The sequence below is a fragment of the Eutrigla gurnardus genome (genome assembly GCF_963514095.1).
Source record: "Eutrigla gurnardus genome assembly, chromosome: 3".
Classification (NCBI taxonomy): domain Eukaryota; kingdom Metazoa; phylum Chordata; class Actinopteri; order Perciformes; family Triglidae; genus Eutrigla; species Eutrigla gurnardus.
In genome coordinates, this window is record NC_139917.1 from 30,955,678 (window position 1) to 30,977,962 (window position 22,285).

The 22,285-nt window shown below is 42.6% G+C and overlaps 2 protein-coding genes across 6 annotated transcripts in view; both read right to left on the bottom strand.

Moving 5' to 3' along the window:
• The window catches only part of usp34 (ubiquitin specific peptidase 34), a 56,219-nt gene extending 52,768 nt beyond the window's left edge, over positions 1 to 3,451 (bottom strand). For 3 of the 5 annotated variants that reach the window (XM_084006422.1, XM_084006421.1, XM_084006420.1), the window contains exon 1: positions 3,125 to 3,451. In XM_084006422.1, coding sequence (XP_083862548.1) covers positions 3,125 to 3,167 — 43 coding nt within the window. In that variant the 5' untranslated portion in view covers positions 3,168 to 3,451. The remainder of the gene's footprint in view (positions 1 to 3,124) is intronic. The other 2 variants (XM_084006419.1, XM_084006418.1) reach the window with 1 other exon arrangement.
• A 2,372-nt stretch (positions 3,452 to 5,823) lies between these two features.
• Positions 5,824 to 21,910, bottom strand: xpo1a (exportin 1 a). Its single transcript, XM_084005857.1, has 25 exons — positions 21,259 to 21,910; positions 19,611 to 19,743; positions 19,366 to 19,467; positions 19,035 to 19,107; positions 18,673 to 18,734; positions 18,545 to 18,589; positions 18,261 to 18,442; positions 17,630 to 17,678; positions 17,416 to 17,535; positions 17,019 to 17,147; positions 14,589 to 14,747; positions 13,511 to 13,693; positions 12,942 to 13,080; positions 11,871 to 12,052; positions 11,624 to 11,780; positions 10,549 to 10,712; positions 10,185 to 10,319; positions 9,922 to 10,105; positions 9,212 to 9,318; positions 8,778 to 8,972; positions 8,521 to 8,689; positions 7,856 to 7,990; positions 6,901 to 7,060; positions 6,300 to 6,396; positions 5,824 to 5,971 (listed from the first exon to the last, which is right to left on the bottom strand). Exons 2-25 carry the CDS (start codon positions 19,734 to 19,736, stop codon positions 5,825 to 5,827), a joined length of 3,201 nt encoding a protein of 1,066 aa, XP_083861983.1. The 5' UTR covers positions 19,737 to 19,743; positions 21,259 to 21,910; the 3' UTR covers position 5,824.
• Positions 21,911 to 22,285: the final 375 nt, after the last annotated feature.

Below are 22,285 nucleotides of genomic sequence, written 5' to 3' on the forward strand. Positions count from 1 at the left end.
CCCCCCCCCCCCCACCACCACCATCACAACCCTCCCTAACTCCGGTTTGTAGCCGTGGAGTTGTAAAAGCTCGGGTGAAAAAGCACAGCTTTTCTGTCTTGTACCTCACACACAAACAGAGAGGTGAAACTGTGTGTGTGTGGTTACGTCGGCAACAGAGCAAACTTTAACTTTCATCCAACTTCAACCCGAAAAACCACATCAAAACCGCATGAGTCTACTTAGCAGGAGTAAAAAAAGAAAATGTGAACCACTACAGCACAATATTCACATGTTGGTACTAAAAACATCTCTTGGTACCAACCTAAATGTATACGAGTCGAGTCCTGAATGCTAGCACTGAATGTCTGGTGGGAAAGTTCTGCTTCTAATCCGAATTATTACCAGGTTTTGTTTTTTGTATGTTTTTGTTGTTGTGTGGCTCCTTGTGGCTTTTGTAGAAATAAAACATGTTTATATTTCTCAAAGTGAAGCAGTGATGGAGAAAAAAAATAGTATTTCGTATTGAAAAGTTGGTTTGTGGTATTAAAAAATTCTCAGCACTGATTGTTTGAGGTGTGGAAAAACACAAAAGCAATCCACCACGAAGACAACCACAGTTTTCCCCACACTGTGACCTCTGGCATACTTCAGGTTAAAATGAAATCGATAGCAACTTCCTATCACACGATGCAACTTATGCTTTGTCATCAATTAGACAACCTGACCTGGAGTTTCCCCAAAGGCACTATCGTGTGTTTTTTTTTTCTTCCAGTTTGAACAAAAGCACAAAGCTGAATCTGAACACGGGAGGCCTAACACAAAAACCGCTTCTGAATGATAAGATCATAGAATTTGGGGGGAACTCCAGCAGGCCATTCATTATAAACACTGTTTGTTTATTGTCTTCAATGTATGAACCTTATTCACCAAGAAAAATCCCTCGTTGGTGTAAAATCCTTCTTGGTAATAAATCTGTTTCTGATTCTAATATAGAGAAATATTCTCCTGCAGTTACCTTAAAAAACACACTATATGGCCAAAGGTATGCATCAGTGTACTTCGGGTCTCGGTCCCTTAGTTCCAATGACGGGAAATCTAGAAAATGCTACAGCCAACAATGATATTTCAGACAACAACATGCTTCTTGGCAAAAGTTTGTCGTTTGTCTCTTTCCTCTTTCAACATGGCAAGTGTCTCCATTAAACACATGCATATATCCCAGTTTGGTGTGGAAGAACCACAAAAAGAGCCACGACCACGACAGGGGGGATGAACGGGGAAGTCAACCAGACCTCATCACCGGGACGTCGGTCGGTCGGACTTCAGCAATAACACACTCAAGACCGGCACGTCTGCTCGACGGCGGCGGCTTAAGTGACAAGCCGTCTCCGTTAAGAATGGGAAATTAATGATACTGACCTTTAAATGGCATTTGACAGACTTCCTAACAAGAGAGAATACAAAAAAAGAGAGAGAAAAGGCCAAACATAAAAAAAGTCTGACTCTGTCCACGTTCCTGCACGCTTTTCTATTTTGTCATTTCTGTATATGTTTTTAGCAACTATGGTGCAGATTTGAGTCACGGCTGGGAATGGCAACCGGATATCTGACGGGGAAAAAAAGGTCCTGCACTGGGAGTCCTGAGGCATGTCGGTAGAACCGTGTCACGCATGCATGCATGATCGGGTGAATGGGAGCAGCCGAAAAGACCTAGTGGCGGAGGTTTTCTTCAGCTAGTATCACACACCATAGTCATACACTATACAATGAGGGTGACATTCCTAATTAAAAACAGGCAGCCACAGCTCCACAACTCTCACAATTACATATCTGTACACACACACACACACACACACACACACACACACACAGAGCACGTGTCTTGCAATTGACAACAACTTGACAAAAAAGAAAATAGCTGCTGCAGGATGTTATAAAGTGGGTAGTCTTGCAGGAGGAGCTTACCACCCCAAAACACATGCATGCAAGCTCATGACACACACACACACACACACACACACACACACACACACACACACACAGGAAAAAGACAACAGTGTTAAAACACACACCAAAAAAATGCTTTGTCCTGCATTTTTTTAAAGACTTTAGTGCAGCAAAGCAAGGCCGCGGCTAGCCAAAGCCTGGACGTAACGTGGCTAACTTGTAAGCTATTATTAAAAGACGACCCCGTTGTATTTACGTTTAAGTTGACGGAACGAAGATTTGCTTGTCAAGATCGATTTTTTAAGCACAACAAAAAGGGGACTGTTGGGGCTCGCGTGCACACACGACATCCGCCCCGGGAAAAAAAAACATAACACGAAATGCTACTGAGGATTAACGATGTGCCAACCAAAAAAATAAATAAATAATATGCGCCTCGTTGCAGCCATTATTTGGTGGCTAGCTTAGTTTGCTAGCTTTAACACAACCAACATATAAGGAGACTCGCCAAAATAAAAATGTAATGTACATCATCGTCGTATCGTGTCAGCAGATATCACACGTGAACGTGTCGTTGCCAGGTTGTTTTTTTTAAGCAGTGAGTGTGAACCATCCAGCTAAAACAATAGGTGGCAGCGGAGTGGACAGCTAGCTAGGACTGACCTGACAAACACATCAAACAAAGTCAGGCTCGCTATGCTAAACTAAGCTAACTCAAGCTAACTACGACCACTACTAACAAAAAAAACTAAAAATTAGCATCGTTTAGCCTCATTTAAAATCGCTCCCGTAGACGCCGATGTAGTATTTAAAGGCATCGCTGTTAGTGTCACGTACAAGAACACAACCTACGGGGTGTTTAGGGGGAGCTAGCTTGTGTTTAACTGTTTGACAGACAGGCCCTAAAAAAAACTCAACTGCCAATTTGGAAGAGAGGGGGTAAAGAGGGTAAAAAAAAATGGCATTCATTCGTCTGACACGAAGACACAACTGTCACCGGGGGCAACGCGTTGCAGAAACAAATCCCATTACGTCCACTTGTGCGTGTGCGTGTGTTTTAAGGGGGCGACGAGCTAATCACGAAAACACACAAAGTTATATTTAGCTAACCAGCGAAGCTAACGCCAAGCTAGCAGGCTAGTTCAGCGTTAGCGTTAACGTTAAAAAAAAAAATCATATTTCTCTTGTTACTTACTTTCATTTAAAACCTCCACCAGCTCGGCGCAGTTTTCACACATTGTTCATGGAGAGGAAAAAAAGCTGAGTCAAACCATCGCACTGGAAGCTGTTGTTGCCTGGTTGTTTTTAGGGTAAAAAAAAAAGGCCCAGTGGAGGGAGTGATTGGTGAAGGTTATCCCACAAAATTAAACCAGAGGGGGGGAGGGGACGACAAAGTGTAGAACGTGATTTGCATCCAAGCGAAGTTTGATGTGCACCCAAAAGTTAGGAGGCACTGGGAGGAAGAAACCGAGTCAGTGTCCAATCTGAGCGTTACTTGAGAGAGTAGACACAGCAGCCATGATGAAAAAGGAGGGGGGCGGGAGGGGGGACGCACTGTGGAGTGTTCGGGATTGTTCGTCGCTGTCTCCTCTGCCTCATTCGTGTTTCTTCGTTAGTCTCGCGATATCTTCCTCAAAGTAACGTACGAGCCTTCTTTTTTTCTCCCCCCTCTCAAGGACAACTAGTGCAGTAGCGTAATCATGGGTAGATATAACAAATAGAGAAACAGTGACCTTTATTTGGTTTATACATTTTTTTAATTATTAATATAAAAAATACGTTCTAGCAAAATAGGAGAAATATTTATGGCGATAATGTTTTGAAATGTACTCCTTTATTTTTCATGGTCTTGCCTCCTTTTACCCCTTTTGTATTTTAATGGTCTTGCATAGGTGATTGGAACATATTTGATTTTCTTTTCTTTTTTTTTATATCATGTTTACTTTGTCTGTTTTGTTTTCTTTCTGGGTTTTTTTTTTTCTCCTGATTGCGATGTTATATTGTATTGCTTGTGTTTTTTCCTCTACGAGCTTTTGTGTTTGTGGTATGTTCAATAAAGAAAACATGACAACTGCAGTGACAATATTGCATATTTTCTGTAATTTTTATCTTTAAAAAATAATAATTAAACGTTCAATAGTAATTTATGAAAATGCATATTTTTTTAAGGAGAAAAAAAATCTATTCCAACTGTGAGGATGTGTTTCCACTTTGTCTGAAATAGTTATTTATTTATGATGTAATTTATTTCACTTTATGTGCATCCTATCATTTCTTTTATACATATTTACCTAACGTATCTGTTTAATTTGAAGTATTACTGCTTATTTGTATCATTTCATTCTAAACTGATTTAAAAAAAATAAATAAATAAATAAAATCTGCAATGAAGGGTGTATCCTCCAGCCAATTCTTTAGATTCACAGCTGTGTTCTCATCCCCATTCACTCTCACTGAGCAGACGATATTTTATATCACTCGTTAAACCAGATTGAGGAACATTTAAAACCCTATTTTAACAGACATCTTCCTCCAGTTAGTGGAACTAATAACATTAATGATGGATTACTGTGATGCAATGTCTTTAAAAGTGTAATATTTTGTATATTATTTGTTGGTTGTATTATTTCCCCCCCGATAGATAAAGTGATACTTTTAACAATCTTTTATTCTTTATCTTTTGCACATTCCTGTACAACTCTTCAGCCATCTCTCACTTTATGTCCGTTATGTTTATATAGTATATATTATAGTCACTGTTTGTTTAGTTTATTATTTTCTCCATGTATGCACCTTATTCACCAAGACAAATTCCTCGTTGGTGTAAAATTCTTCTTGGTTATAAATATGTTTCTGATTTTTGGAAAAAAAAAAAGTAACAGCAAAGTCTGGGAACAACTCCCTGAAAAAAGGTAACTAACTCTTATCAGCAGCCAAACGTAACTCACATTTATTTTTTTTAAAGTTTTAAAGTTTAGACTTTATGTCATCATGTCAGGAAGCCGCAACATTCTTCGTCCCTTCCAGGTTTTTCGCTGTAAATCCTCCAAGGCTTTCGGAAGAAGCAGTCTCACACACTCACACACACTTTTTTTTTTTGTAAAAATAGCCAACTTTATATTCTCAGAGTACTAAGACAGCTTTACAAACAGGATGATATGCACACAGCCTTCCTTTCTCATCCAAACGCAGAGCGGTCACGACTCGACTCAGAGAGCCAGAGTGAAATAAAAATAAAAAAAACAAACACACCGACAAACCAAAATAAAAAAAATAAACAGACAACAAAGGAAGCAAGGAAGTACGTGTTGAACCCCCTTGAGCATCACATTCGTCCTGCGCCGTGCACGTGGCACTTTGACACCGGAGCAAAATCTGTCCACTAACCATCGCAAGTGTCTCAACATTATATATTACATATTAACAAATAGGAGAGGAGGTGAATTAAAAAATAACCTTGAACTCTTTCAACTTCATGCAGGTGTAAAAGAACCATGTGGCCAAACATAAAGCTTTAATTAGCAAAAAAGAATTAACAAAGCGATGGCATGTTACACACACAAAATCATTTGTATAAAATAAGTGTGCAAGAAAAAAAAAGAAAAAGAAAAAAAGAAACACGTGCCAGGATTGAGGGGCGTCAGGGGGACGATTCTCATTTACATATTGACATTAATTTGGTCGACGTACAACCGAGTGCTGGGGTCCTTCCTATGGCCCCCTTGTTCTCTTTTCTCTCTCACACACACACACACACACACTCGCGCACACAAACACACACAAACACACTTGAAAAGAAAACAACATATCAACAGGAAGCGTCCTTTGCTCTCTCTTGACCCCTACCCGCCCCCACACATCAGAGCTGTCTTTGTACACGCCGCCCGCCGCCGCTTCAGTCGCACATCTCCTCCGGCAGCTCGTGAGGGTTGAGGATGCCGGGCACCGACATCTGCAGCTTGTGTTTCTCCTCCTGGGCCTGACGCAGTGCCGTCTCCCTCTCCTCCAGGAACAAGTCTGTCGTGTCCTCGCCGGCAAACTCCTGCAGGAGCAAACACACGACTGTCAGCGTTCCGTTCGAGTTTCCACAAAGTCTCTCCATTAGGAAGTGAAATGATTCTGAGAGCCATGACTTCCAGCTAAGAGCTGCCGCCATTGTTAAAATGAAGCATTATACTACCAGACTTTATTGTGATCATCACTTACACAACAGATGGAAATTAGCATCAACTAAATAAACTAATAAAAGACCCCCTCTACTCAAATATCCCATTCAAACGTTAACGCAGCGCAGAGCAGAAAGTCCTCATTTCTTGCTTTCCCTGACTGCTCATGTGGTTTAGAATAAGGTTTTCATTAACGACACTCACCTTGATCTGCACGAGGAAGTCCCTCAGGTGCTCCTTGAAGGCGGGGATGTCCTGATTCAGGCTGAACAGACCCGTTACGAACACCTTCACCTGGGCACTGAACACAAGACAGGCGGGTTAGCTGCTGGTCTGCTAACGTAGCGCAGAAATGTCACACCGCCTCTTATGAACTCCCATTTCATAAACGACCACTTCATACGAATCGGGAGGAGTCTCAACCTGCTGCTTTCCATCTACAGTCGGCCCTCTCTGCAGTCCAATATTTTTAAATGTATTGTTTAGAGGATAACAAAGACGACACAACACATACGATACATTTATGGACAATTACAAAGAGGCAAGAGAAAAATATATCAATAAAAGAACAAAAACTATACCAAAAATGTGGGTATATAAACAAAACAAACAGAGCCACACATGAGGAAATAAAAAGATGTTTAGAATGAGTACAAAGAAGTAACAGATCTTAAAGACCCATTAATTATTCCTTTAATCCCCGTATTTGGGTGAATCGTCTTGCATGAAAAAGCACCAAATATGTTCACGGAAAAAACACTGGCGGCTGGCTTCATCGCCCCCGTGTGGTGAGAAGTGGACTTACTCTTGCAGGTGTGGGAAGGCCGTCTTCAGCAGGTTGGCGATGTACTCCTGGATGTGTGCCTGGTTGTTGGCCGGACTGGCGGCGCTCAGAGCAACGCTGACCTTCCCCTCCTCCACCAGGTTAAACATGTAGGCCAGGATGGTGGCGTGCATGGTCAGCCCTAAGGACAGGAAGCACGCGGTCAACATCATTATAGGACATCACAGATGGCTATATATATCTTATTTACATATTCATAAAGTCATTGAGAAAATAAGGAGCGCCCCATCTTTATTCTTGAAAGTGTAATCTGGAGAGGAAATATGTACGACGGCATTGTCTGTAAAAAATAATGCGATATGAAATATGAAACTTAAGGCTTCACAGAGTGGTACATTTATGACATATTTATAACAAAAATCCACAGATTTATGAGAATAAATGTTTTGAGCTCCATCGCTTCACTTCGGAAGGTTTGATCAACTTTTTTTTACTCAAAAATTTGACTTTATAATCTCAGACATTTTTCTTTTGTAGATTTATGATCTTAAAATGTAGAATTTTAACTTATTAATTTAGTCATCTTTATTTTCATTATTTATCTTTTCTTTTTCTTTACTTTATTCCTGTACTTGCAACCGGAAATTTCACTACGTCTTATTTTGAAAAACATTTAACGTTTTATGTAATTAGCTTCAATTTCCCTTTTAATGTGGAGACAATGTTCACCCTTTCTGATACCCTTAAAGAAATAATAGGAAAACACACAAAAAGGTGATTTTTTTTTTCATCAGCATATTATCCCCTTTCAAATAAATTGATTTCTTCGTTAACCTAATAATAGTCGTCATAAAATATAGCAAACTTGAGATATATATATTAAAAACAATATTTAGAGTTTTGGAACTTTAAAAAGAGGCTATGATTCATTCCCCTACAAAGTCCCAGCTGTTAACTCTCTGTTAAGTCTCGTTACCGGCGGTGTGAGAGGTATCCGTGACGACGGAGAAGATGTGTTGCAGGACGTCACAGAAGTACGTCTGGTAGAAACTCTGCGCCGCCGCTTCCTCTCCGGACACGTTCTGCAGCAGCGTGTAGAGGATCTGCAGACCTGCAGGGACACGGAGACGCATCAGACCGGAACGCCCCACACATTAAAGCTGCACAATATCTGCTCAAACTGTCACGATATCATGTCAGCAGCACATGAGAATCAAGACTCCTCCGCCTCCTTTTAGTCTCCTGCATGCCCGAAAGAAACCAACCAATCAGAGCGGAGGAGGTCGAACGCAGCAGCCAATCAGCTTGTGAATTCAGATCAAACTGTCCCACTAGGCAGCATCAAATATTAAATCAAGATTCTTTTCAGAAACTTATTTTAGTGAACTGAGAAAGTTCAAACAAATGACTTGCTCCTGTGTTTTATTAATTATTATTATTATGTAAATAACCAAACGTTGAGGACGTCTTTTCCAGACATCTATTTTAATTAATGTGGGAAGTTTAAATGTGAGTAAAAGCAAACTTTTTTTTTTATCTCTAAATAGTGAAATCTTTGGCTGGCTGAATAAAAACTAAAATAAAATGATAAAGCCTTTTCTGTGTTTGTGTGAGCTCTCGGGCTCGATGGCGGTTTCAGACCTGTGTCGGCCACGTTCCTCATCGTGTGCTTGAAGGCCCAGATGATGGAGTCCAGGATCAGCTTGAACTGGGCCGGGGCGATGGACAGGAAGGCCGGGAAGCACTGGGAGGTGGCGGCTTGGAGGAGGTAGAAAAAATGGGTTCTGTGCTCCGGGAATTCTTCAAAGTCCTGTTGGCAGGAGGAGGAAAAGGTCTGTGAGCTTTGTAGCGGCGAGTGATCCCAGCGGTCGCTAAGCAACGGTTACAATGACACAGACCTTGTTGATCATGTTCAAAGTGCACTCGAAGACGGCATCGAAGATCTTGGGGATCTCTCCCGTGATGTGCACTCCCAGCTTGTTGACGATGGTTGCCATGGTGCTGAGGACCTCGGGCTCCCGGGCAGCCGGGACGTTCCTCTGATAGTCGATGAGCACCGCCTCCAGCAGGGGGGGCACGAAGTTCTCTCCCACCTGGACCACATCGACAACACATCCACCAAAAAATCATTATTTTATTTTTTTAATAAGATTGTAGCCGTTGTTTGCTGCAGCAGCAACTCTGAATATAAACGATGCTTATGAGCTGCTCAACTGCTAAAAAAAAACTAAAAGTCATGATAAACACAGATATAAATATAACACATTTAAAAGCTTTCCCATTGAAAGAATCAACTGTTGGAAAAAAATATAAATATAAGAAGCAGACTCACCATCTGAGGGTCGTTGGAGCGACTGACCCAGCCTGAGATCAGCTTCAACGTCTCTCTCTTTACCGTCCTCATACTCCTGATCAGAGGCTGCTTGGTCACCATCTCACCTGCACCAGCAGACACAACATCAGGAAGTTAAAGAACACCATGCAGAGAACGGGTTCTGGTCGCGTGGCTACACATCCAGCAGTCACAAAGAAAAACTAGGTCCCAAATGATGTGATCCTGGTCAAATACAGCAAAGTTTACACTTCGTATCAACTTATTAATATATGAATTTAATGTTTTCTGCTTTCTAAAATTTGGTAAACACCGATACAACCAACCGAATTAAACATTGCAGAAAATTGTTGGATAATGTAATACACAACTTAAAATGTAATGTAAAAAAACAGTGTAGATAAACTCTTATTTTACATGATGAAAAAGAAGTGCATATGTCTAAATTATATTTAGTAATAGGATAATAAACTCATTTAAACCATTCTGCTGTTTCACATACTCGCTGTGTGAGCTGGACCGAGTCCCGGTCTTAAATACGCTCATAAAAAAGGCTCCCGACGGGTTTAATTACGTCGTCAGAGCACAGACGGGCATCTCCCTTTCATTCCTGTGAATAAGCTCCGTTTTCATCCTCCATGAATCAACGCTTCATTAAAGATTACTGGCATCTACTACCAGTCCAGTGAATAAACGGAGCAGGAGCTCACCGTTGGTCTGGACGGCCGAGGAGATGTTTTCACTCAGACACTTGTAGACGTTGAGCATGTCCAGGTAGATCCGTCCCAGCTGGACGACGAACGGGTGACCCACAGCTTTACAGGCTCGGACGTTGGTCTTCAGGATGCTGCCCAGCTGACGCACCGTCTCCGCGTCCTTCAGGATGTCCACGTTCTGCAGCAGAGAGCGGGCGTTATGGCGGGATTTACAGACCGTTACATGAGAACACTGAGGTTCCTGGTGGCGTCCTCACCTTGGTGGCCTGCTGGATGATGCTGTCCCACACCTGGTTGGGAAGCAGCATGTACTTCTCTATCAGGAGCTCCTGAACCGCCTGGTCTGTCTGCGCCCCGATCATGTAGCCGACGGCCTCGTAAAACGTGTGCACCTGCAGAGACCATCAGAAACACATCAGTCAGGGCTCCTACACATTCTCCAAAGTCAAAACCAAGCACTTCAAGGTGCATTTCCATGCTTTTCCAGCCCCGTCATCACATACAACACACATTTATAGACCTTTATTCTACATCCAAGCACTTCTCAATCCTTGACTAACTAAACTGCAAGTGTTTTCAAGGATTTCCAGCACCCGTACGAGTCCAGCGAGACGGTCTGACCTGCTGTGGCTGCAGGTCACAGATGATGGTGTTGATGTTGTTGAGGATCTCGTCGATGAAGGGCATCACCTCGCCCACTTGAACCTGGACAAAATGACGCCGGCACTTCTGGGCGATCTTGATGAAGGTGTCACATGCCATGTCCTGCACGCCGTCGTGGGTCTCTGAGCGAAGAAGAAGAAGAACCAATCAAATTTAAAATAATCATAATAAATCATGAAACATGAGACAGAGCATGTTTTCAGTTTTATTAAATATTTACCTGACAAGCAGCGAATGAGTAAGGACGTTAATTTAACACAAACCACAAGCTTAAATAGTTAATTAAAGGATTGAAAACAAGCACTTCTTTGTCTCCTGCTGTCTTCTGGTCAGATCGTGGTTTCTATGTTTGGTAAAGTCATAAATCATTCCAGGAATCCAGTAAAAGCCATCACAATAAAAAAAAATACTAATGATGACAATTTAGTACATTTAGTGCTCGTTTTGTGCCGTTCTTAAACCTGTTTTTTTTATTCTGTTTTACTCTGTAGCACCTTGAGATTGTTTTTAACAATCAAAAGTGCATTACAAATAAAATCTATTATTGTTATTATTAATTACCCCAAAACAATAAATAAAACATCCCCTGCTGCTTAAACACACTATAGAATATAATAATCAATAAAATCTGATGGGATGTGATCTGATAAGATGGGATGTGATCTGATGGGATGTGATGTGATGTGATCTGATGGGATGTGATGTGATGTGATGGGATGTGATCTGATGGGATCTAATGGGATGTGATGGATCTGATGGGATCTGATCTGATGGGATGTGATCTGATAGGATGGGATGTGATCTGATAGGATGGGATCCGATAGGATGGGATGTGATCTGATAGGATGGGATGTGATCTGATGGGATGTGATCTGATGGGATCTGATGGATCTGATCTGATAGGATGGGATGTGATCTGATAGGATGTGATCTGATGGGATGGGATCTGATGGGATGTGATGGATCTGATGGGATCTGATCTGATAGGATGGGATGTGATCTGATGGGATCTGATGGGATCTGCGTGTCTCACCGTGCATGAACTCAAACAGCTTGTTGACGACGGTCTTGAGGAACTTCCAGTGGGCTCGGAGGAAGCGAGGATACTGGCCCACGATGTACATGATGTTGGACGCGATGATGGCCTTGTTGTCCTTCCCTCTTTTCTGCTCACACAAGCCAAGCAGGTCCTGAGAGAATATAAAACACACACCCAGCCCGTTAACACACACATCCTAACTCATACATGCATCATGTTCTGGGGTTTTTGTGTGTCCCACCTTGATGACGGTGACCAGGAACCTCTTCTCGTCCTCCTCGTGCATCGCCCCGCTGATGGAGCCGATGGCCCAGCAGAGCATGTTCAGGTTCCTCCACGACCACTCGGTGCCGTTCACCTGGTTGTGGAGCTTCTCCGTCATGATGCGTTCGGTGTCGGCGTAGTCCAGATGGGTCAGGTACACTGCAGACACGAGGAGGGGGAGACCGATCAGCCGTTAACTCGGGCGTCCTGCGTCTAATTTTATTGGTTGCTATTAATAACCACCAAAAGGAGGGTTCCTACACCTTTTCAAAAGTCAGATTCAAGCACTTCCAGGTGCATTTCCATGCTTTTCCAGCCCCTTCCAGCTGTGGTAAACTCCATCTTTGTATCAATCCAATGGTCAGTATTCAGTCTACTTATTATGTCACTTGTTCATCACATTAAATGAGATGTTATTGTCCTCTAAACAACCAACATGATGTTTGGAGACAGCTTTTTACAGAAGGACCACAAATGAAAGGAAAACTAATGTCACTCACATCCATGCACTTTTCAAACCTTGAAAACACCACCACTAAAATTCATGGATTTTCAAGGATTTCCAGCACCCATACAAACCCTGAATGAAAAGAAAATGCTGCCTTCTGACTAAAAGGAGAAAAAAAAAAGACTATCTAAATGAGTTTCTCATCAGAGTTCATATTCATCAGGGATTTCTTGACACAGTTCTGCATATATAATGAGCAGCAGGACTGAGGAGAACCGGGGAGGGAGTCTGGTGGCTTTGAAGAGAGCCGGTTAGAACAGTTCCCTGTTGGATCGGCCCGTCTGACGCCAGTGAAAACAATCTAAATATAGAACACACTAATGACAATCACGAGCAAAGCTTCCAAAATAAATCCACGTTACCCGAGGAGCCAGAACAGGAAGCCTTAAAACCCCACGTTTAATAGAAAGAACTAGCCTTTCTAACTCACAGGAAGCAGTCCGTACCGGGTCTGTGTGACTACGGATCACCTGGGCCTCGTGTGACCACGCCCCTTCATTTGCATATTTGACTTATCACCACAGACGTCCAGTAACTCACCGAGCGTCTCCCTCATGTTCTTGTAAAGGTTGATGGCGTCCGTGTCTTTCATGAACTCCCGGACCACCTCGCCCTGGTCGTTCTCCACAACCAGCACCTCCTCGGGTTTGGCCATGCGGCTCACCATCAGCAAGCGTACCTGCAGGACAAAGAGGAGGAGGAGGAAGAAGAGATGGAGGAGGAAGAATGAGGAGGAAGAAGAGGAGGAGAAGGAAGAAGATATGGAGGAGGAGGAGGAAGAATGAGGAGGAGGAGGAAGAAGAAGAAGGAGGGGGGAAGAAGAGATCGAGGAGGAGGAAGAATGAGGAGGAAGAAGAGGAGGAAGGGGGAGGTGAGAGACAAAGACGGATGAATAACTGATAAAAACATCACGTGTGTAAAAGTAAATTAACCAGCTTTGGATTGACGTGTGTGTCTGTGTGTGTGCGCGTGTTGAGGGTGTGTGTGTGTGTGTGTGAGCGTGTGTCTGTGTGTTGAGGGTGTGTGTGTGTGTGTGTGAGCGTGTGTCTGTGTGTGTGTGTGTGTTGAGGGGGTGTGTGTGTGTGTGTGAGCGTGTGTGTCCGTCCCACCTGGGAGAGGACGGGCAGGTACAGGTGTCTGCGTGGCGGCACGTCGGACAGCAGCGGGCTGCTGGAGGTGGCGAAGGGACTCTCCCTGTAGAGCTCGGCCGCCAGGTGGTTCCAGTACTCCAGACAGATCTTAAAGATCTCCGTCTCCTCCACCTCCGACACCAGCAGCATGAAGTGCAGGGCCTGATGGGGGGGGACGAGCAATTAATTTTAAAATTAAACACAGCAACAATAATCGCTTGTGTGTGCAACTTTGATTTAACATTGATCACCTGAGTCTCCGTGCACTCGGCTTCATCTGAGATTATTAGATCTCTGATTAACTACAGTAAAATACAGGGTTCCTACACCTTCTCCAAAGTCAAAATCAAGCACTTTTCAAGCATTTCCAGGTGCATTTCCATGCTTTTCCAGCACCTTCCAGCTGTGGTAAACTCCATCTTTGTATCAATCCAATGGTCAGTATTCAGTCTACTTATTCTGTCACTTGTTCATCACATTAAATGAGATGTTATTGTCCTCTAAACAACCAACATGATGTTTGGAGACAGCTTTTTACAGAAGGACCACAAATGAAAGGAAAACTAATTCCACTAACAGATCCACAGAAATATAATCACCAACTATTTTCATCATCTGTTCATCATCAAAAGTCATTTTTCATAAAGAAATGTCAGAAAATGCTGTTTTCAGTCCCTCAGATATGGAGATCTTCTTCTCTCTGTTCTATCATAGATGTCATCACATACAACACACATTTATAGACCTTTAGTATAAATCCAAGCACTTTTCAAACCTGGAAAACACCACACTAATATTCAAGGATTTCCAGCACACTTTTGAGGAAGCTTTTTCTGCCCTCAACATATCAAGTCTCCTCTAGAAACAGTGATCTGTATTTTTTCTGGCCCTCTCTGGAATCAGTCCCAAATCAAAGTCACTGCAGTACTCGGTACAACACAGGTAAGGAAAGACCGGAGAGAGGCAGGAAAAAAGGGAGTCAAGGACCCTAAAGCAGAGGCAGGAATGACTAGAGAGCTGTGGGTGTTTAGTTTTTCCAGTGTCTGGGCGTTCCTACCTCCATGAGCGTCTCTCGCAGGTTGGGCCTCTTCTCGATGAGCTGGCCGTGTTCCTTGAGGAAGGTGCAGAGGAACAGGCTGAGGTTCTGGATGAAGTTCTGCTCGTCGTCCTTCCCGTTGGAGTAGGCCACCCTGATGTTGGTGTTCAAAGGCAGCATCTGACCACGCCACAAAAAAACACAAACTCAACACTTATTTTACGCTTTATTTTGTCTCATTTGCATTTTAACAGCATTATTTAAACGTGTCACCACTGAGACAGCAGTACCTGAGACAGTAAGCAAAGTTGTAAATATTATTGTACAAGATGCTGGATAAAAAGACCATTAAAAAAAGAAAGCTTTAGCAGGTGTGTGTGTGTGTGTGTGTGTGTGTGTGTGTGTGTGTGTGTGTGTGTGTGTGTGTGTGTGTGTGTGTGTGTGTGTGTGTGTGTGTGTGTGTGTATAGACCAGGAGGCTGTAATCCCTCAAACAGGTTTCAGATTAGATTGATGGATAATTAGCCTGCCCTTTAAAACATATTTATAGGGAAATATTAAAATCATATTGAAGAGTCTGAGAAGAGTGGAAGAATAAAAACTGTAAGAAGGGTGGTGGGTCACATGACTCTTCATTGATAACATAAACCTCCATAGAAAACATCACCTGTGATAAATAAATAAATAAAACTCTTCCACTGTCCACAATGACAGCAGCAGCAGGCAGGTGGCGCCGTTTGCATGTCATCATGATTTGTTTCCAGAGAGACCCGTTCTTAAATTCAAGAGTTCAGATGTTTGATGAGTCATATCCAAAGCATTTGCGCCGGCCGAAGCCTGATCCCAGATATGAAACGGGGCTACAGCGGAAGCAATATCGCACCGAAAACCGTCTCAGAGGAGCCATATCAGCTCTAATCTGTAAAAAACTGATTTTATCACTTTATATTCTGCATCTGTGCACTCTGGCTGTATTACTGTGTTACCCCCCCCCCTCCTCAGCAGTTAAAATGTAGTGCAACTTCCATCTGTGCCGCCCGAGTGTGTGTTTGTGTGTGTAATAACAGAGTGCACATGTAAGCGTGCTCGTGTGTAATCATAGTAGGTTTTAAACAGATTCCGACATAATCACAAAAACACAAGATGCCTCGGTAATGTTGGTCTGAGGCACGCCGCCGCCACGCCGTTATTTACAGAAACGTCCCAGAGAGAAGTGCGTGACGTGAAACACGTCGGTGGTGTGAAGCGGTGGAACGTGAACCGATAGTTGAGTTTCTTTTGCTAGTGGGAGGGTTCATTTAAAAATTAATTCCAATAAAATCACTGATGACCTGTTTGAAAAAACGTTTTCCGTAACCTAATCCAAGTATCGTAATATTAACGTAACGTAAAGTGATTACTTTCTCTTATCACCAAATATGCAAATAAAACGTTACGGTTGTTTTCCCAGCTATTCCTTCCTTTAATAGAATGAACTAAAGGCTGAGTTATGCTTCTGCGTCGACAACGCAAGGGGGCTTGCGGACCCCTTACGTCCTTGCGGACCCCCCTTACGTCCAACGCAAGGGCCTGATGTGTGCCTCCCAAAAATCCTAGACGCGCGTCGAGGCGACGCAACACCAACGCAGCGGCTTTGGCTGTGATTGGTCCACTAACTACATCCGCTGGAGACCGCTATCCGGTTTCCACTCATAAACACCGCCATTTAAACTTTTAAAAGGCTACTTTTATTGTTCTCACCTCGTTTTATTGTTTGCACCTCGTTTTATTGTTTGCACCTTGTCGCTTTTGCACAAAGAAATAAAACACCAAGTTCTGAAAAAATGTGGATGTTTAAAGCCGGAAAGTAAACAAATACGCTATAACGAAGCTTACGATGATATACGCCAAGAGTCTCGGTCGGTCGGTCAGTCTTTACAAAAAACATAGCGCCCTTTCCCGGTGTGGCTTTGAATTGCATTTCGACACGTAAACCCAACGCAGAACCATCACGGTCTCCAAGCAACTGCGTGGCCGTTGCGTTGCTGTTGCGTTATCACTACGCGGAAGCATAATCAGCCCTTTAGACTTCAATTAAAACTGCCATCAATTAACTGCGGTGTGACGTCGAGTCTTTGGACGATGACGGTATTTTTCATAAGCTGCACTGCACCGTGAGGTTGTTTCCTTTTAAATATTGTCTATATTTTCAGCCAAAAGAAAGCATTCTTTGAACTCGAGGCTGTGATGGTGATCTGGAAAACATTTCCCTCCAGACTAGAGCTCTCGTGAAATAATAATTGTATCCTAATTACGTAACCATGTATTCTTCTTCTGATCGACGTTCAGAGCTTTTTTAAATCCCCCTGGTGGCGGGTCGCACACATAACATGTCATCATCGATGTCATGTCATCGACGCTGCAGGACAGAGGGAGGGATAATCCCAGGAGGAAACGGCCGTTTGATAATCACCTGTTTGAGCTGGCACATGGTGAGGGTGAACTGGTTGACGAACTGCTCCTCGTACTGGTTGACGCTCACACCGGCGATCTCCGTCAAACATTTCAGCGTCACGTTGCGGAACATGGGCACGTTCAAGAACTGAAACATGCGAATAAATCAGTCAGAATAAAAAAAAACAGTGTTTAAAGCCGTCGGAGCAGGTGAGTGAGGATCGAGTAGTTCTCAGGAATGTATGACAAATTAAATTAGAGCTACACATAACACTAGTTATCTATTTTTTCACGTTTAATTCATGGATTTCAGTCAGACGTCGCAAGACAACATGCTTTAACATCTAATCAGTCATCAGCTGATCAATCAATGCTTCACTTTTTGATTTAGTGGGTGTGAGCATGAGCCGGGTTACCTTGTAGACCAGAGTGCTGATGAGCTTGGTCTCGAAGATGTAACCTAAAGGAATCCAGTTCAGGAAGCGGAGGAGAGTCTCCAGTGTGGCGTGGACCAGCGGTGCATTCTGGGAGTTTTCCTGAGGAGATGAAGAAGAAGTTGAAGAAGAAGTTGAGTGGTGCTTCCTAAGCCATCAGACACTGGGAACAGCTTGGTTGTGGACTCAGTCTTACCATCACAAACTGGCACAGCTGGAATATTTGGGAGAACTCGTTGCACATGCTGAAAGACCAGAGATTAATGATTAATCACTCAATTACAATCAATGATTTGGCTGATTTCTAACACAGTCCGCTGGCTTGCAGTTCTGTTTCCTAACTCTAAACTGTATTGAGCTTTTTAACATTAGTAGGAGTATTTTCTTTTTAATTGCTGTCGACTCTGAAACGTTTCCTTCTGTTCTCATTCACCTGCCTCTCTCTACTTTATCAGTATTTTGAAAACTTTATGGGTACCTCCATCCAGGACAGACTGATTAAAACATGTAACGTGAGCCAACGAAACATTGTGATGAAGAAAATCTGACCCCTTTAACCGCACCAGAGTTAAGAATTCAATTGATTTTAGATTAAATGTTAAAATGAAACTACAAGCTTTGGAAAAGGCCAACTACGTTCTACGGATGTGATCTGGATAAAACACAAAAACATTCTTTTAACCATTAATATTAATTGTTTTATATCTTAAATGTAACAATATGTCGGAGCCCACGTTCTTGTCTGGATTTGATACATTTTCCAGCAGAAGTAGACGACAACAACACAACTCCACAGAGGTCACAGTGCGTCGCGGTGCGTCGCTCACCTGTCTTTCAGGTGCTTGGCCTTCACCTGGGTCATCTGGCCGCTGGAGAAGTCAAAGACCTCCTCGCTGAGCAGCTTCAGGATGATCATGTTGTTCTGACAGAGACTCTCGCTGGTCCGACTGGCGCCCACGATGTCGCTGATGAAGGTGGGCCAGTGTTTGGGCCACTCCTGCTTCAGGATCTGAAAACCAGAGAAGAAGAACTTCCACATTAAAAACCGGCCTCTTTCGTCACATCGTGGGTTATTTTCGTCCCACAAACGATCAACAATGTCCAGGCTCACCTGTACGAGGATCATGTTGAGTTTGGAAATGTAGACGCCCTCTTTCTGCAAGGGAACATCACAAACATCAGCATCGAGGGGCACAAAGTTCATTTAGGTGTATGTTGGCGTTATTAATGAGACGTCACCTCCATGTTGGCCGGATCAGAAGACGTCTTGATGATCAACCCGACGACGTACTTCTTGATGCCTGAAAATACATCAACGCATTTTCACATGGAAAACCTAAAGAGCATATTTTTCTGACAGTGATCTGTTTATTATTATTATTATGCATAATTGCACTGTTTGCAGTTACATTTCCACTGTTGTATTGTTGTTTTTACTTATGTCTCACATGCTGCCTTTTAAACTACACCGTTTTTATACCATTTATCTATTTTCTAAATACTAAAATGCTACATTCTTTGACATTCTGTGGACGGCAAACCCGTTTCTTTACTGTGCGTCTGACAATAAACCCTTTGAATCTTAATGTCGTCAAACTCACCTTCACACTGATTTCTGGGGAGAATCTTCCAGCGTGTTTTGATGACCGTCTCCAGAATCTGCAGCGCATAATACTGAGGGGAAAAGTCAAGACAGGTTAGAGACCTGTTCTTTACATCAAGAGCTAATTAACAGCAAACGAGGGGTCAACCACAATGTTATGGTGTTTGAGGCCGTCTCCCCGGTGATGTCACACATAAACCAGGGACAATAACGGGTTTGATTGAGGACTACAATTACCAGAATAACCGTCTGCTGGTGGGTTGACTGGCCGTTAAGCTTCACTTTACATGTGGAATTCAACCCGCCTTTGGTTCACGTTTGGTACCTACTTTGGTTTTCATGTTCTGGGAGAACTCCAGGATGGTGTCGACCCGCGTCCAGGCGTCCGGGTGGTCCTTCAGGTTGGTGAGGACTTCCTGGGCCACTCGTTGCTGCAAGAGACGGCGAATCTTAATCAGATACGTTTCCCCTACGATTACACCACTATGACTGACCCAGGCGTCCCACCTGACAGCTGCACAGCCAAGCAACAAATACTTCATTTAAGCTTCTAACGGGTGCTGGTCCTCCTCACCTGGGAGCCGATGTCGTGGTACATGGAGTTGACAACATTGTCCAATAGGTTGATGTCTAGTTTCTGACTGAAGTCCAGCAGCTGTCTGGCTGGGTGGTCGGCCAACATCGTCATTTCTGCTGGCATAGAGCTTCTGAGGGAAGGGGAGGAGAAACGTGTTCAACCTTCAGCCACATGACTGAAACATTCACTCATATAAGCTGCAATCACTGCATACATGTTTACCACACATTGTTTTATATACGTTTTATATTTTAACCAGTTAGTATTTTAGATTCTCATTCATTTACTTGCATTATGTTTCTTTGGCAACGATTGCTTCTCTCTCATTGCCATTTGATGATAACTTTAAAGTACTTTAAAGTACTAAGTAGTTAGTAGTTTTACTAAGTAGTTTATATTAATTAAACTAGGCAACGTGACATTTAATCAGTGGATGAAAGTAACTAGTTAGTATTTCCTTTTTCTTATTCTTTATACTTCTACTCTACTATATTTCAGAGGGAAATATTCCACTATTTTTTCCTAGGGGTCATAGATAACCGATATTTGAAACAGATATTTGTCAGTAGTAAAAAAAAATTGTCAAAAAGTGTCAAAATTTAAAATAACACAAACTCTTAACATAAAATGTGAAATTCACAGAATGTTTAAACATGACCTGAACACCAAAGTGAGCCATCAGCAGCGTTTTTTAATCAAATAGTTCCCTGAAGTTTACTCAATATAAAATAAATAAAATAAAGACCAGACTGCGGCGAACCCAAGTAGCACCTTTTAGATTAAATCATTTTATCAAATCGTCTTAAGAAATGACCGATAACCATAAAAAAACTGAGTATCACCCCTATTTTTATATTTTTTTAGTTGTAGCTGTAGTTACACATTTATTTTCCAGTCAAATTTTAACATGTAAAGCATCAGTTTAATTAAGCATTCTTAGAGATTAAAACACTTTTACATAATATACATGCATACATACACACAGTCTGGGTGGGGTCATTGATTAATTAAGTACATTTTGATGCTAATACTACTTGAGTCAATGTACTTGTAATGGAGTACTTTCATACTATGGTATAACTACTGTTACTGGAGTAAAACATGTCTCAATGCTTCTCCCACCACTGCATTTAATGAACGCGTTCATATTAAAATTAAATTAGGGCATTTAAATCGGTTGAGTGATCATTTCGCGTTTAGTAGCGGGTTAGTCAAGTTATTCTCGTTCAGCCTTTTAAAGAAATGTGTCCCAACAGTCAGGCCTGTCGCTTCAGCCAGCCCTCGTGGTCCAATTATGACACCCATTGGAATAAATCACAATCGTCTAAAAAAAAAAAGAGGGTGAAACAGCGACCCCATCTGGCTCAGTGAGGGAACGCGTAGTGCTGCGACCCACACAAGCCGTCTGATAGACCAGCTTTCTATCTAATTAAAATGCGTGGGCTAACAGATCATGAAGATGCCAGCCCCCCCACTACACCTACCCCACCCCGGCTACAATGAGTAGTGTCCCGCTCGGTCCGGTAACCGCGCTAGTTAGCCCCCCTCCTAGACAAACACGCCACAATACTTTTGAACCCGACGGATGCTAACGTTAGCCTCCACGCTGGGTAAGTTAGGTTACTGTTGATCGGGCTTAACTTACCTGGTGTGTCCCCCGTCCGCTCGTCGAAAACAAGTGTTGTGGTCAACCGATAGTCGAAGACCGGAATATTAATACTCCTATTTCTTCTTAAAAAAATAATAATGTATAACGTTATCTCATGGCACACATTTGGACTGCTCCCCAATCCTTCGATAGCAAAAAAGAGCTAACGTTAGCTTTCGCGGATGACACCAAGCGCTGATTTTAAAAAAAGAAGCAAAAACCGTTACGTTGGATACTTATCGATTGTCGTCGAGCGTTAAAAAGCTTTCCGCAGATAATTCGCAGCCTTTTTTTATTCTTTTGTTTCTCGTCTTCAACCGGCCCGAAACATTTATCGTTTCTTTCTAGCTATCCAAAAAAGTGATTACAAGCCGACTCTCCCAGCCAGGCTATTAGCTTAGTTAGCGTGCTAATGGTAAAAAGTCAATGATGATTCAAGTCTGCCTTTGGCTAATGTTAAGCTAAGCTAACAACACAAGAGTCACACTTATTTTAAAGAGCGGTAATTCCGGGTCATAATCACGAAGTAAAAAAAAAACAAAAAAAAAGAGTCTCGTTTTTATTTGTCGGGCTCTAATTCGGCACACACTGTTGGAGAGCAAGAGGTGTTTTAATGCGTGCAAGTGTGCTCTTCCTCTAAGCTCATGCTTCCAACCACGGACCGGTTGGAACCGGTTGAGACCGGGATATTCATTCTCGGTGTTTCGGCCCGTCGCGCGCCGCGTAAAATTTGGACTATGTACCCGCCCATTCGGCGCGCGATTGGCCAGGCCGGGACGCCGTCGTCACGCGGTGTCGTAGGCTGGGTGGAGCTGTCAATCAGCCTCCCCTCCCCTTTCTTTTGCTGCGTTCAAGTACCAGTCGGAAGATATCCACTTCCTTTTTTTTTTATCGAATTACGAAGCGTTCAACTGCTTTGCTTTTTTATAAAGAATATATATAAAATATGTATTTATTCAGAACATTTATATTTTTAGATACATACCTTTAGGCTATATCGAGTTAAGTTTATATTATAGATTAT

Bases quoted from the DNA above. Each gene is read 5' to 3' on its own strand.
- xpo1a (XM_084005857.1), bottom strand. From the start codon at position 19,736: ATGCCAGCAGAAATGACGATGTTGGCCGACCACCCAGCCAGACAGCTG. The intron at 18,590-18,672 runs GTGACGTCTCAT...GTTCCCTTGCAG, and splicing joins CTGATCCGGCCAACATGGAG to AAAGAGGGCGTCTACATTTC. The intron at 17,536-17,629 runs GTAAGACTGAGT...TCATCTCCTCAG, and splicing joins AGCTGTGCCAGTTTGTGATG to GAAAACTCCCAGAATGCACC.